At 36.7% G+C, this 15555-nt stretch overlaps 2 protein-coding genes across 2 annotated transcripts; both read right to left on the bottom strand.

Annotated features, from left to right (window-relative positions):
- Window positions 1–377: 377 nt before the first annotated feature.
- On the bottom strand, window positions 378–4822 carry LOC137725152 (ubiquitin-like modifier-activating enzyme atg7). The gene is given in 15 exon segments (XM_068463743.2): window positions 378–717; window positions 720–804; window positions 934–1093; window positions 1244–1359; window positions 1448–1648; window positions 1853–2041; window positions 2140–2298; window positions 2384–2528; window positions 2611–2716; window positions 2829–3018; window positions 3137–3237; window positions 3369–3423; window positions 3503–3694; window positions 3843–4060; window positions 4491–4822. Coding segments are annotated over 15 exon segments (2139 nt in total). The 5' UTR covers window positions 4627–4822; the 3' UTR covers window positions 378–631.
- Window positions 4823–9689: 4867 nt separating this feature from the next.
- LOC137725151 (transcription factor bHLH30-like) lies at window positions 9690–13599 on the bottom strand. Its single transcript, XM_068463742.2, has 2 exons — window positions 12735–13599; window positions 9690–10598 (listed from the first exon to the last, which is right to left on the bottom strand). The coding sequence occupies exons 1-2, from the start codon at window positions 13041–13043 to the stop codon at window positions 10107–10109; spliced, it is 801 nt and encodes a 266-aa protein (XP_068319843.2). The 5' UTR covers window positions 13044–13599; the 3' UTR covers window positions 9690–10106.
- Window positions 13600–15555: the final 1956 nt, after the last annotated feature.

Below are 15555 nucleotides of genomic sequence, written 5' to 3'. Positions count from 1 at the left end.
AACCAGATCAGGTTTACGGTTGCCGCACCATTCAAACTTTCAGAAGTCCTTGCAACGACTAAGACCAGCTGAGCCAAATCCTAGGCTGTTTAAACTTGTGCTATATGCTCAAACACGCAACACGCATTGTGGTGTGACCAAAATTTTCAGGTCACGCTACGTACTCTAGTCGTCGGTTTCAATAAGCAATATTTTTACGGTACTTGTTTCAAAATGCTCAGACACACACTTGATGCTGTTATTTTATGATTGCACGAACAATGTCGTGTTTACGGGGAACAAAATCTCCCAACTTGGTAGGTTAAAAATCGTTACAAACAACCACAACTTGGGTTGAACTTCAAATATATTACTTCACAGAGCAGTACAGCTTACAATTTAGAACCGATCGCAATCGAAGACAAACAAATTGAATATTACATGATTTTTTTTACAAACGCCAACGTTAGTGGGATAAATAGTTAGTTAGTGAGGAGGGATCGAATATGCACCAAGGTGCATAGGTATGATTGTTTTCCGCCACTACAGTAAAGGGCCATCTACGAATATGACGTGATTGAATATTACTTTCCTAAGCATATATGTACAATTGAGAATGAATTGCAGCATAGATAATTAAGAACCCCTTCCATCAAACTTCAACCAAATCATCATCGTCTTCATCCGTCCCATCATCCCATTCCAATTCGAATTTACTAGCTGATTTCATGAGCTCGTCAGTCCAGTTAGGTCCTCCAGATATGTAGGATAGTTGATTGCTTGCAGTATAAATTCCATTCCTCTTTTCCGATATTCAGACACCACCTGAAACCATTAATTTGCGGTCAATAATTCGAAATTAGCCATGCACATTGGTGAAAGGAGTGCGTAACATGGCATCTAGCAAAATATAATGACCACCACAAAAAAGTCACCAAGCAAGGGAAAGCTTACAGTGCCGCAACAAGCTGTGCAACTGTCTGAGGAGTGGCCCACAAGTGTCATCTGTGAAAACTGTGCGAGGGAACCTCGAATTTGATGGGGTAAAATACCAAGAGGCTGCTCACTGCTTCCACTATTGCTGGAGTTCACCACCTCACCTTCCGCAAATATCCTAAACAAGCAGTTTAACATCAAAATTTCAGGTCAACCGTTGGAAAACCCAATGTGGACTTTCTATTTAGCTCTTAATCGTGACAAGTCAAAATAAGAACTTATAAAGCTAATAAACAGTGACAATTTTCAAAAATTTCCAAGGGTTTACCCATGAGGGTGATGCAGGATCCCCACTAAGAGCTCAACTGCAAGAGCTGAGGCAATCGGAGCAAGGCCTGGACGTGTAACAGTGCATTGCTGGTCCAACGTGCGGTTTGAAGTTGACTGTGCAGAGAACAAAAGGCTTATTTATGGATTCGACATACATGGAAGAACAGTTCAATATCAAAGCTATTGCATTCTAAAAACTTACATCAATAGGCGCAACGACATCATTGCAGAAGTAACAGCCCAATCTTTTCCCTCCGTCTCCATTGGTAAGGCCAAGGTTGCTCATATCCGCTGATAAAGAATTTTCAGCTTCAGTTTTTGAGTCATGGCTAGAGCTACAAGGACCTGCTCCATGGCGCATAACCAAGAAGCTATCAAACCCTAAAGCTGCAGTTATAGTAATCTACAAACAAGTATAATAAAGATTTATCATTAGATAATAAGAATGTCAATTTGGTAAGATAGCTAATTCAAATATCCAATATTTTTGATTCAGGTAACTTGATCATCTTAATTTAGACGTGACTCAGAATTACAATTATATCTGACAAATAGCCACATTACACCACACCGCAGTGCAAGATGTTAAAAGACTAAATCAACACACCTTGTTAGTATTTGCACAAAGGACAGATGGTAGCCACCGACTTTCTCTTGTATCAGTCAGCAGCAAAACTACATCGTGAGAATCAATTAAATCATGTAGTCGTCTACAATCATCAAGCACACTCTGCTCTTCTTGACTCGGAACAGGATGTCCAGGCATTGGTATAGCCATGATGACACCCTCTGCTTCCTGGTAAACAAACAAAGAGATGGACAGGCAGTATAAGAAAATCAACAAATTATCGGTTTAATCCATGTATTTTAGAGGACAGAGATGAAATTAATTACCACAGCTGGAAAGATTCTCTTGAGACTATTAACTGCTGCTGTTGCTTTATATTCACCGCCATTTAGGCAGTCATCTAATGTATACAAGGATTGCCTCAGAGGATTAGACATAGCGACCCTGCCATTATCAACCAACGTAATGTTCCGGACACCCCAAGCCTGTAAAACATGTACCCTTCAGTCACCAAATAGATGCTTAGAAAGAACCAGAATTTATTTGGACTTTGGAGTTTGGAGCACTCACCATAAGCGTGCGAGCAACCTGGCATCCAAGTGTACCGGCTCCAAGGAGGAGACACTTGAGAGAAGACAAGCTATGTAAGTTCAGAGACGGCAAAGCACGCCACCTCATTAGTTTCAAATTCAAATCTGCAGCAGATATGGCCAACCTGTAAAAATTATCAAAAGACACTAAGATAACAATGGACTAGTAATGTTATCAACTATAGAGTGCCAATAGAGACAACATACCTAGTTGGATCCATAGATTTAGCAAGGCTTATTATCCTGGGTACTCTTCTCCCTTTGTTAAGTTCCCACCCGACTGCATTCGGTACATGACCATGATTTCTCCATCCTAAAAACATATAAAAATCTAAGTTAAGAGTACCTACGGATGCAAGCATATTCAGATTGTAGAAGAGAAACTAAAGCAAAACCCAACTGTTACCCAATTTCTGCAGCACTACCTGGCGGAATTGTAATCATGGCTTCCCCAACTAGGGACAATCCCAGATCTGCAAAACCACGACTCTCTCTATAGCATAAAAAGTGAACAGACTTTAGATCCCATCTCGAGCAAACAAATGCAAGGAGGTTGCGAAGAGGCCAACCGGGATGGTTTGGAAGATGACATGGATCATAAAAACCAAATAGTAACTGCAATGGCACACAAAGTAACTTTGAGAAAGTTGAACCAGAAATACTACAATCTAAAAAAATTATTCCCGTTTTCTGACACCTAAATGGTTCAAAATCAAAAGTTATGCGAACAGACCTTGTGACCATCATCAGCACTTTGGGAAGTTTCCCAATCCTTTAGATGCTTAATAGTAGCGTGTGAATTCGAATCAATATGAACCAGGAAGAATGGCACATCTGAATCAGACAACATAGGTTAGAAGGAACATTCAAGCTTTACATCCGAGCACATGTACACATAGGAAGAAGATTTAGCAGACAATCAACAAAATAGCAAATGAGACATACACATACACACACACACACACCTGCTGTTAGGCTTGTGTTACGCCACTCATTAAACGCTGCTGAAACAGATTCTGCCTAAAGATATAACAATGGATATAAGTAACATCTAAATACCTTTCTACTGTGCATCGAATAAAAAACACAACCGACATACCTCCTCTGAGCTAAAACATTGTGAAGCTGGTCTCAAATTAACCAAGGTTGCTGGAGGATCAAGCACCAGAGCAGGGAATGCAAACCAGTAATGAAAGCTCCATTTTTTCAGGTCTGCAAAAGAGATGAGGAGGAATCTCGAAAGCACTGAACTATCCTCCAATGCTTTTCCACTACAAATATCCTCCCAAATCTGATTGTGAACAAGAAGCAGACATGTGAAGCAACATTTAAATTCATTGTCATCCAACCCTATCAATCCGCCTACATGATATTTCAACCGAAAACTATATATTTTACTGTCACTCACAGAAGTAAAACATTCTAGATACATTCAATACCTTTTGTGCTTCTGCCTTAAGCAAGCCCTGTTTATCAAGCGCATGAAACCCTTCTACCGTATTGGTGTTGTAAATGATTCCGGGAACGAAGCATCTGTTCCTATTGCCTCGACTTACTGCCAGTAACGATGATTCCTCACTTGAATCCGAAGGCAAAGACTCGGCCAGTAGAGTTAAATGATTAGACACTTGAGACTGTGAGTACGGTGCGTAGAAACCTGCAACAGTGTCAGCCCATATTTCAGATAACACGAAGGCGCTGTATTTATATCACACATAAATTCACATTCTAATCATAGAATTTAACAACATCGTACAGCACTAGCATTCATCACAATCACAAAAATCAAACCTTTGTTGTCCCAATTAATCAAAATTCGAAACCCAATTTACAAATCTGGCTGCTTTTTCCTCCTCCAAATTTTATCAGCAAAATACGAAAAACAACAATTCCACATCCAAAAAAAGTCAACAATTCAACTTTTGTTTTTCTTCCATAATCCACAACTAAAACAATTCTTCAACATAAGTACAAGAATTTCCAAAACCCACGATCCAAAAACCAGAAATTCTCTATTTTTTTTATTTCCCAGAAATTGCACAATTTAATTACGGAAATTAAACAACAAAAAACAAAAGGGAACGAACCGGTGATGGGAACAGGCGAGTCGTCGACGCCGAACTTGTTGAGCTTCAAGGAAGAGAGTCTGTGCCAGAAACCCTCGTCGACGGAGCTCTGAAACGGTGCGAATTGGAGTATGGATTTACCGCTGCCTCCCTCCATGATTTTTCTGCTGCGATTAGCTGCAACTTGCAAGCTTGCCCTCTTCTTCTTATTGTTCTGTACCTTTTAACTTGTTCCTTTTAGGGGGGTAAGATTTCGTAAATTGAAGAGTTAAAAAGGGTAACAGTATTATAAATTGTTTGTCAGAGAGAGTGAAGAGTTCAAGTTCGAAGCTAACAAGAAGAAGATCCTCGTTGCGGTTGGAGTGTGACAGGCCGATTGTTTTCTCTACGGTTTTATTTCCCTCCTTTTATCATACTGGCCAATGACAAATCGCCAAATCACCAAATGGTGGACCCACTGACAGCCAGGGCATAAGTATTTTATTTTGTTATTTTTAGTTTTGCAAAATTATCTAAAACTACATTTATGAAATTCTCTTTGTCAATCAAAAGAGAATAAAAATATAACTTTGTCTTCTATCATAAAAAAAAAGTTAAGGACAACAACGGAATTTCACAAGACAAAATTTTATTATTTTTTTTAAACTTCACCTACATGTAATTTTATCATCTCTAATTGAAAAAAAAAAAAAAATATTCTCCCTCTCTCCTCACTTCACGTTCTCTCTCACCCTCTTCATCTCTCCTTCAATTTTAACAACAAAAGTACAATGGTGCCCGTAATTATAAATTTAAAAATTGTGGGTTCATTCTATACAAAAAATGGGAAAGTTTTATATTAAAAAAATGAGTACATTTTATATAGAAAACAATGTGTACATTTTATATAAACAACAATGGATACATTTTAGGTTAAAAAAAATAGATTTACATTAAAAAATGGGTAAATTTCACATATAACAAGTGGTACATTTTTAAAGATACATGGGTACATCATAAATAAATTATGGGTACAAATAAAATGGGAAAAAATTATGAGTACAAATAAAAATTTTAAAAATATGGGAACAAAAAAATTAATATATGGGTACAAATTAAAACTGTAAAGAAAATTGGTACAAATTAAAAAAGGATTGCAAATTAAAAATGGGTACAAACTACAAATATAAATATATGATACACAGTTTAGTCCTAAATATAAATATACCAAATGTGATGTTTCTAAGATATATTTAGTAATAAAATTTAATTATCTTGACATGTAAATATTTTATTATTGAAATAATGACATTCATTAAAACCTAAGGACCTTGATCAATAGTTGAAAAGGAATAAGGTTTTTGTGACATCCCGTCCCGGGATTTTTAAAACGTACGGGTGAAATTACAATTTTGCCCCTAGTTCGATTTTGTCACGTTGTGGGTTGTTTGGTGTGTTGGGGCATGTGTTTGGAACCTTACACACTCCCACACACACACTGACACTGCTCTCTCTCTCTCCCTCTGTCTTCTCCCTGTCTCTCTTTTCCCCGAGCTCTATTCCTCCCTCTTCTCTCTGTAATGTACGGACAACACACAAAAGCACCCAAATCTTAGTAGATCATGGAAACCAAAGACACCATTCAACTCGTGAAGTCGAGGCGAGCACAACCATACCATTTTCAGGTGAGGAATACTTCGTTTTCACGTCGATTCAACAATGGCCGATTTGGGTACTGTTCATGCAAAGTTTATACATTGAGTTTTTGGACTTTTAAAGCTTGTAGATGTGTTGGTGAGGTTCCCAGGAGCTTGGGAGTGGCTCGTTGGTTGAATTTGGACGTCAGGATCCTTGGTTGTGGAGTTGGCCGGTTTTGGAAAGCTTGCACAGGTATAATCTAGTGAGTTTTAGACCTTAAAATGTGTATGGTTGTGTTCTACTAGTTTAGGGCTTTAATTTGGTGCAAGAAACGTGGAAAAAGGTGGAAAAACGAGAGAGTTATAGCGATTTGCAGGTTTTCCGGCGACGGTGCCGGCGACGGCGACGGCGCCGGCGTCGGGGACTGGCCGGAGAAGAAGCAGGAATATTCCGTTAAGTTTAACGGAATATTCCTGACGGCAGGGGTTAAGTTTAACGGAATATTCCATCAGTTTAACGGAATATTCCTGACGGCGTCTGTTGACACCGTCAGTGTGCCTGGCACGTGGCCGCGCGTGGGTCCGTGCCTGTCCTGGCGCGTGGGGGCGCGTGCGGGGTCCAAAAATTATTTTAAAAATATGGTTGTGATCCTGAGGTTGTGTAGAGCACATTGGTATATTCATTTGTCCATTTTGAGCAATGTATGAGAAGTTATTACGAGACGTTGGTTATGTGCTTTAAAGTTGACGTTTTTATAGTTATTTCGCATATAGGTGACACGTACCCCGAGGACGAGCGTGGTCACGCGAGGCAGGGGGCTACGACCCTTCCACGTACCAGTGAATGGGCTTTTGTTTTCCGTATATACCTATATACATTTATATTCCCAGAAATTGATTTAAAAAGGGTTATTTGCCTTATGCCATGCATGTTATTATTATCGTTTATGCATCATTGCACGCATTAGTAGTGGCATACATATATATATGCATATTGGGTGTTGTGGACGCACAGGTAAGTGCCAGGTAAGTGGTATTCATATTTACTTTCAGCAGTAGTTTGAGAGACTTAGAGAGCTCATAACCTGCACCCCCGGTGTTAGTGCTCCCGCCCAGAGTAGGGCACAGTCCTTCACGTGATGTTCACCTCCCGCACCACACGCTCAGCTTGGATCCAAGTTAGGTGCATAGGCCTGTCGTACATACCACATTAGGTGGTTCCGACTCGTAGGTGACTCGCGATTATTCGCACAGCCTTCACGTGATCGTAGCACTAGAGCGTATATATATGTTACACCCAGGCCTGTCGTACAGACCACCTTGAGTGGTTCCGACTCGTGGGCAGGTTCAGTTATAGAGTTGAGATTTGAGCTCTAGATGCAGCCGTACAGGTCACGTTAGGTGACTCCGGCTGCCAGATTACATGATATTGATATGTTTATACCTGGGCACTTGCATATCATTATGAGATTTCGGCATGGCATATTATTTGAGCATGTTTGGCATATGTATTATGTGTATATATTTTCTGGGAAGTATACAGGTTTTACGGCGAGGGGTTAGAAAGTATTTTATAAATGGTTTTAGAAAGATTTGTTTTTGCCCACTCACGCTTTTGTTTTGCGCCCCTCCAGGTTCTAGTTGCTTAGCCGTTGCGGTGGTTTCCCTTGAGAGCTTTCCGGCGTTCTGACAGACACTCCACATTGTAGGGTCGCCTTCGGGCATACTACTGTTGTCGTTTTTGTTGGGCTGCTATAGACCTGCTCTGGAATTGTATCTCACTTACTAGCACTTATTCTAGTACTTTGTATGCTAGTTTTTAATTATTCGTACCTTTCATTACTGTTCTATTAGCTTCCGCACGTGCACATGGCTACGTCACCTTCGTGTGACGGCCACCACTCCCTGATCTCGGTCGGGGTGTGTCAGTTTTAATAAGGATAAATTAAAATTAGATGCCTCATTTAGATTTTTCTAAATTAAACATTTGTTACTTTTTAATTTTTTATTAAAGTGCTTTTACTTTTAATTAAACTTTATATTTCAGGTATATTCTTAATTTAAGTATTTTATAAATTCTTTTAAATCCATTTCTATGTAAAAAATAATAATGCACTCAATAATTTTCATTAATTTACTGCCATTTTTATGGAATCTCATCCCTTCCTCAATTTAAGGATTCAATTATATCTACTGGGGTTCAAGATTAATTGGATGAAATATAATTTTTCCAATTTCCAACTCAACATTTTATATAGATTATAAAAAAAACAAGAGTCGTTTATAATTAAAATTGAGATGTAGTTTTTTGGGTTACACAACTTACACATAATGTACCATAAGTTTTGTACGTACCAAAATAAGGATAATACAACGTACTAATAACTTGGTACCTACTAAATAAAGAATTGCATAACATACCAAAAGCAATATTTTATAACGTACCAAAATACTAATACGTACCCAAATTAAATTTATATAACGTACCAATAACATACCAAATGATTGGTACATTATATTTAATATATATGTTTGGTACGTTATATTTAATATATGTGCATGTTATACTTCATAATTGTATGTTAATAGGATGTTGATGTGTTTTTAGAATTTAAAACAACAAATTATTTGAATAAGAAAAAATTCATTTTGATCAAGTTATGATAAGATAAGATAGGATGTTTGTGATGATTTTAGAATATTTGTGATATTATTTTCTGAACTAGTTGGTTAATTAAATACAATAAAAATCATAATTTTTAATTAAAAATTAGTAGAAGAATGTTTGATCAAAAGTTTAAAAGTTATAGATGTTTGAGTAAAAAAATTCAAATTTGAGGCATCTATATCAAAATGCCCCCTCTAATAAATGGAGTAGGAAAAAAAGAATGAAAACCTAATTTCTCTCTTAATTAAAAAAAAAAAAAAAAAAAAAAAAGAGGTTGAGTCTAATTTGTGTTTGGTAACTCAAGCAAATCATTTTTTCTTTCAAAATAATGACAATTCAAAAACTATCTTAAACAATAGCTATTAATGAAATTTTCATCTTCCCTCTCCATCGTCCTTTTTTTGGCGCATCAAACATTTTTTTGTCTCCCAGCTCAATCTCTCCCTCTCTCGTCTTCCACACAAGATAGCAATGGACGGATTGAACGAATTGTGACATGGGTGCTGGGTTCATGTCTCGGGTCACTAGATTGAACTAATCAGATGACCAGATGAGAAGCAAGTTAATTGGAGCACAGATCTCGTTACATTTTCGATGTTCATGGTGGCACCGAGTGGGGTGAAGTTCTGCTAGCGAAGTGGAATTGATCGAAGCCTAATTAACCCTTTTGGATGAGAGAGATTGGGAAGTTGGGCTCGTGGCCCATATGCAGGGAGAAGGGGAGGTTCTGCAACCCAAAACTTTATCTTTTCCATCTCAATTGTTTACATCACGATTTTTCTTTTATTTTTCTCAATAATATTCTTCATTTCTTCTCTTCAATAAATCAAATTTTTGTTTATCTTCTATTAGATTATTTGATTGTTTTTGTTTTTTGGAAAACTCTTTGATTGTTAAGTGAAGATTGAGAAGATAAAAGATTATAAAAAAAGAATAAGACAAAAATTATAATATCACATTCATCATCTTATCCATTTTAATCATTTTACACGATCACAACACTTACATAAAACTTTACTAAACATTTATACACTGATTTTATTGTTAAAAGGCTAAAAGCACTTTTACAACTAAAATTTACCAAATACTTAGTACCTTATACACATAAAAATATCAAACTAGCCCTTACAATTTAAATTACACTCCAAGCAGCTTTGTCTTCCCTCAATATACAATGTGTACAAGTAGATATCACAAATAATTGATATATCCACGCATCCATGTCTGAAAATATAAATAGAGAATCCTTATTTTTTTATTTTTTTTGAACAAACTCCATATTTGAAATTACAATATGCGCGCATCTTCATCTTCATGATCACCAGCAAGTGGCAACGCACACAAATCTTGCCCTCACGAGGATGAGCTTGAGGTATCTATTTTATCGAAGTAAGAGAGCCTTCGCCTTTTGCTCGGCAGCGTTGTTCTCGGGGAGTATTCTGGTGAGGGCGAAGCCTTATCGAGGACGGAACTCAGGACCTGGTGAACCGAACTTGCAAGAAGTTCGTATGCTTCAGTATTGGCATCGTTGCTGTCCTTCTTGAAGCTGGTGAGAACGAATACATTTTTCACTCGGTTTCCCAAAGTCGCTATTTCTGCCTTCACCATTTTTAAGTGCAGGGAGTCGAGGGCTTCTCTTAGGTCAGAGAGAAGCTCAGACCGGTATTCACAGCAGACGGATGCCTTCACAGATATGGTTCCATCCCCTGCCCCAATGACATTGGGTTCAACTTTCACTTCATCGTCATCAACTGGGATGAGAAACCCCTTACTGGATTCTAGGGCATCCTTCTTCAGTTCCTTCACTTGGCTGATAACTGCAGCAAGTAACGCGGCTTTGTCCATCTGTAACGAACAATTAGGTCAAGGTTAAGACAAATTTGTTGCCATCGAAGCTTTTTTCATGTTTTTAAACACCACAATTTATTGTTACTTTTCATACAAGCAACTAGAGCTATGTTGCATTACTGGCCAACAGCATAAACTGCATAACTATCATAAAGAAAATTTAAGCAGTGATCATAATACATGGACACATACATACACAAGAAATTAGATACGCAGATGTATCCATGCATATATAACAGTATAATACAAATATAAGGGTCCATTCGGAACCATTGGCGGTCATTTTATGCAAGTAAGACGCCTTCTTTGTCAACTGGAGAAACCCAATTAACTACTTAATCTTGACAAAGACATGAACAGACACCTAGCTAGCGATTCGAATACCAAGTTTCCACATACTTCCAAGCTCGCTTAGGTAAACTCAATATATAATTAATTACTAATTATAGTAGCATCAGCAAAACCATGTTTATAAGTTATCATAGCATTGACTGTGTCCAGAAACTGTAGAGCTAGTCTTCCGATTTGTTTCAGCCTAGAAGGCGTGGTCGACGACAAAAGCAATTAAAAATATTTATTTAATTAATAAAAATACTCTCTTCGGCTTCAAATTAAAAAAGTTAGTGGTTACCGCCCCAGACATTTGTTTCTTGCTTACCGCGCACCCCTAATTTGATATAAGTAAGATTAATTAATTTGCATAATTAAACAGTTGAGCAAGATCCATCTAAGGCCATAAAATATAAATCCAGATGCAGACCTTGTGATGCAATCTACTACACAGCTGCTACTCTACCCCAATTATCCAATCATAAGCATCAATATTTCCCGAAACACATAGAATCGTCTGCTATCGACTGTAACAGTTGACAGCCAAGCATCCCATATATATACTTAGTGTTAAACAACCATAGGATTAGAAAATTATTAAGCAAGATGAGGTTAGCATGAAACAATATTCAGCCTACTTAATTATAATTTTATTATAGACGCCTTTGACTTAGTAGCTTATAAAATATATAAAGTCAAAGGTTCTCTGCCGACAACAATAATTTCTAATTTTTCTTCCATCATAATGCATAGTGTGCTGTACCTAACAGGTGGAAGATTCATTGCATATGAAAATAGTAACCATGGCTACTGTTATGCTTAGATTCTTAATTTAATTGAAAATGCAAAACGTAACCTAGATAGTGACTGCAGATCCAATTTACAGATAGTTTTTGAAGTTCTTAGTATGGAAGATGTTATGGATTTTGCTTTTCAAATTTTATAACTATCTTTGAGTTGACTTTGTAAACTGTACATACAAAGTTGACTCTACAAGGGCGCAAATAATGCAACAAAAAGCTTTGTTAATTTGAATGATGTGCACGAACGAGCAAATGAACTTCTCTTTACATGATCTCATAACTTGATAATCATCATGTATGACATCAGAAGGACTATTTCATACCGATCGCCTTTTGCTTCTTATGAACAAAAAAAGCATTGTATCCATGATGCATAAAAGTATATTAGTATACAGAAAATTTTATTCAAAGTTCAGAATCGATGTACTTGATAAAACTTCAACAGAAACTCTTAACATTCGAAAATTTTGCCTAAAGATGTTTGATGTTTGGCGTAAAATTAGACTATAAAAAAGCTAAAAGGTATCAGCTTTTCCCGGTAAGCCTGTTCCATTTAATTTGCTACATATTCTCTTCTGATAAACCCCTTTTTGCCAAGCTACGTAAAGAAAACTCATCGTAACAGTTTCTTCGATTTTGCGCAAACAAAATCAAAATCTTTGCTCAAGTCTTTTCGAAGTTAATCATAAATTGAGATGTTCAATTCTATTTTTGTTTACTACCTATTTATCATCCTAAAAGTTCAAAAGAACCTAAACTTCAGATCATAAATTACCACTTCCCAATCAACAAGAAAACGTTGTGTAACTATTGGATAAAGAATCGAAAACTCAGTAAGATACAAATATCAACTAACTAACAACCAGTTAAAAAATTAACAAGCTATGAACACAATCCAACAAATCCATGTATTACTAATTAAAATTAACTAACATAATTGAAACTGATTAGGACTAACTAATATATAATTTGACAGCAAACTCCATAAAAATTACTTTACCTTTTCAGTGCAGGGCACGAGACCGCGAAGCGTAGAGAGATGTGCATTGATTCTCTCTCTCCTCCTCCTTTCAGCCTCACTGTGATTCTTCAAAGCCGCCAAAGCCTTAGCCTCAGACACCCCTTTTTTCCCCACTCTCGCAGGAGCCTTAACGAGCTCGCCTTTCTCACTGTCCAAAACCAGTGAGTGAGGCAGAGCCACCGCAGCACCGCCCTGCAAAGCCCCGCCGAACCCACTTGCGCCATGCTTAAAAGGGTCGAATAAGCTCGGATTAAATGAAGATTTGGAGTTAAAACCGTAAAAGTCCATCTGGGTTTAGTTTGTTTGTTTAATTTTTCTACACCCTTTGTATTTGCAAAAATCTATGAACCGAAGGTGGAGAAGAGCAGACCGGGAGGGCGAGTTGTTGGGGCGAACCAGAAGGAGAGCTTGGAGAGAGGGAAACTTTGTGAACAGGCTTTGTTGATGAGCAAGGCGTTGATAATGGTGGCTGTGGCGGTGGCAGTGGCAGTGGCAGTTCTTGCAGGTTTTTTCATACCTTCCATCACGCAAAAGACAAGCTTTGGGGGGTTGGAGGGGGCGATCAATGAGAAAACATCCACATTTTCCTCCGCATGGTCATCAAAGTTGAGGATTTCGAAAATACAGAGTGAAAATATAGAGAGTTTTGGGAAGTGGGGTTTATATAGAAACGTGGAAGGCGAAAGCTTTTTTGTTAGGTTTTCGATGGAGATGGAGAAGGAAAAGGGTAGACAAAGAGTCAAAGGGTTACTGGTTCACGGAGAGCTTTGGAAGAAGGTGTTTTTGGAAGGAGATGAAAGGATGGGAACAAATGGTTTGTGGAGTTTGAGATGGTAAGGTCGCAAAAGTCCCACCCCTATATATAATAACGAGTCCATAAGGAAAATATTATCACACTGATAGCAATAGTTTTAGCATATAGTATGAAAAAATGCCAAATTTGGTTTAATAAAATAATTTTGTTGTCATTTTAATTTGTATAAAAATATGATTTGTTGTAATATATGTATATGACAAAATATATACCTACTTCCAAGTTCTACCTGCAAATCACATGCTGTAAATTAAGACAATTTTCGAATAAATATATTTGTGGAACACGTAGGAGTGAAGTGTCCAAAATCTGAATCGTTTTTTAATAGTTTTCATGTGAGAAAAACTACTAATATTTTTTCTATCAACGTGAGAAAGAGGATTGAAATTGGAGCATCTCTTCTTCTAACATTGAGAATTAAATAATGTTAGACTAAATGTTACTATTCAAACTACTAACAATATATGTTTTATTGTTTTATGTGTTGATACACTGTGTATTTTAAAAGGGACTTTTTTTTTTTTTTTTGATTCAGTGTAAGATGATAAAAATAATTAAATGAAATTGATAATACTTTGAATATTTGTCAAATTTGCTTAATCTGGTTGGGTTGAAATTGTAGCAATTTCCAGGACAAATACTTCTATATTCTGGTCGAGAGTGCCTGCTAAATACCTCTTTCATGTAGGAAACATTAGGGCTGGGGGAATTTTGCTATAAACTGACGTACCAACCCAACCATACCCTTCGGCTCGTATTGGTAAGGGAGAGTTTTTGCATATTTTCATAATCAGTTAGCACTATAATGTATCGACTATTAATGATATAGCTTTGGTATTGAATTTTGTATACCTATAATATACAGTACCAACATATGTACATATAAATAGTGCTTCGAATAATTAATTCATGATCAAGGGATCCTATAATCAGAACCAAACTTTTGACTTTCTTTTTGCTTTTGCATTGGTTACTGCATTGGATTTAGACAATTATATAATTTAGACTTTTGAGTTTGTGAACTATTAACTATTTGGATTATGTTTGATGACATTGTTGTTAGCTTATTAAGTTATGATTTGATTCCCATTTTAACTTTTCAGTTATGATTATGTTGGCCTATCCATCAATTGAAAGAATATTGTAACAGCTTCTATTTTTATTTTCTGGTTTGTTGTTCTTCACAGTCGATGTGTTGTGCCATTAACCAACCAAACTAGTCAATAATTTCGGCTAAACTGATTTTTGGCAACCACAAGAAGTCGGTTGACCATCAATAACTAATTTTCGATAACAATGTATATGTGACTGGGCTGGTAGCAAAACTGGCAAACCAAATCCAGCCCTAGCAAATATCATGACAACCACACTAGCTGGCCGTTTAGAGATTTGATACACGTGGGGCTATTTATCTTCATCAAAGAAAAACACACGTAAAAATTATGCATATTTTAAACAAATAATTAAGAATTAATAGTTTGCAAATGAAAAAATAAATGCAAATTTTAATTATTCTAAAAGTTATATTTGCTTGTGTTTCTTTTTTTAGTCAAATAGGTTATGCTTTGTTAAGACATAAAATACAACATTGCATCTAAATTTTGTTTCTCATTATTGTTGAGAAGTTTAAAATATTCGAAGTTGGTTAATTCAACAAGATAAAATGAAAATTACTTATCTTTTCCTTATCTCATATATATAGTCATACTCTCTCATGTAATTCTCAACCCTAATTTGACCTACTTACAAAAATTGAGATGCTAGACTCTAAATTATGTGCAACACCTTGTTTACCATATAATAGGCTGCTATTGGATGATGAGCAACCATTCAACAATCCTGCACTTTACAGAAGTATAGTTAGAGCTTTACAATATCTAACTTTTACAAGGCCGGATATAGCATTTGCAGTGTATCAGGTGTGTCAATTCATGCACAAGCCTATGGCATCACACTATATTGCAATAAAGTGGATCCTCAGATATC

Source organism: Pyrus communis, chromosome 5, assembly GCF_041283825.1.
Source record: "Pyrus communis isolate YQ-2024b chromosome 5, ASM4128382v1, whole genome shotgun sequence".
NCBI classification, from domain to species: domain Eukaryota; kingdom Viridiplantae; phylum Streptophyta; class Magnoliopsida; order Rosales; family Rosaceae; genus Pyrus; species Pyrus communis.
The sequence above is the reverse complement of the archived record's forward strand: the minus strand, read 5'-3'. Positions and strand labels throughout refer to the sequence as shown.

Coding starts and splice junctions, on each gene's coding strand:
- LOC137725151 (XM_068463742.2), bottom strand. CDS start 13,043: ATGGACTTTTACGGTTTTAACTCCAAATCTTCATTTAATCCGAGCTTA. Junction 10,599..12,734: donor TCGTGCCCTGCACTGAAAAG/GTAAAGTAATTT, acceptor TGTTCGTTACAG/ATGGACAAAGCCGCGTTACT.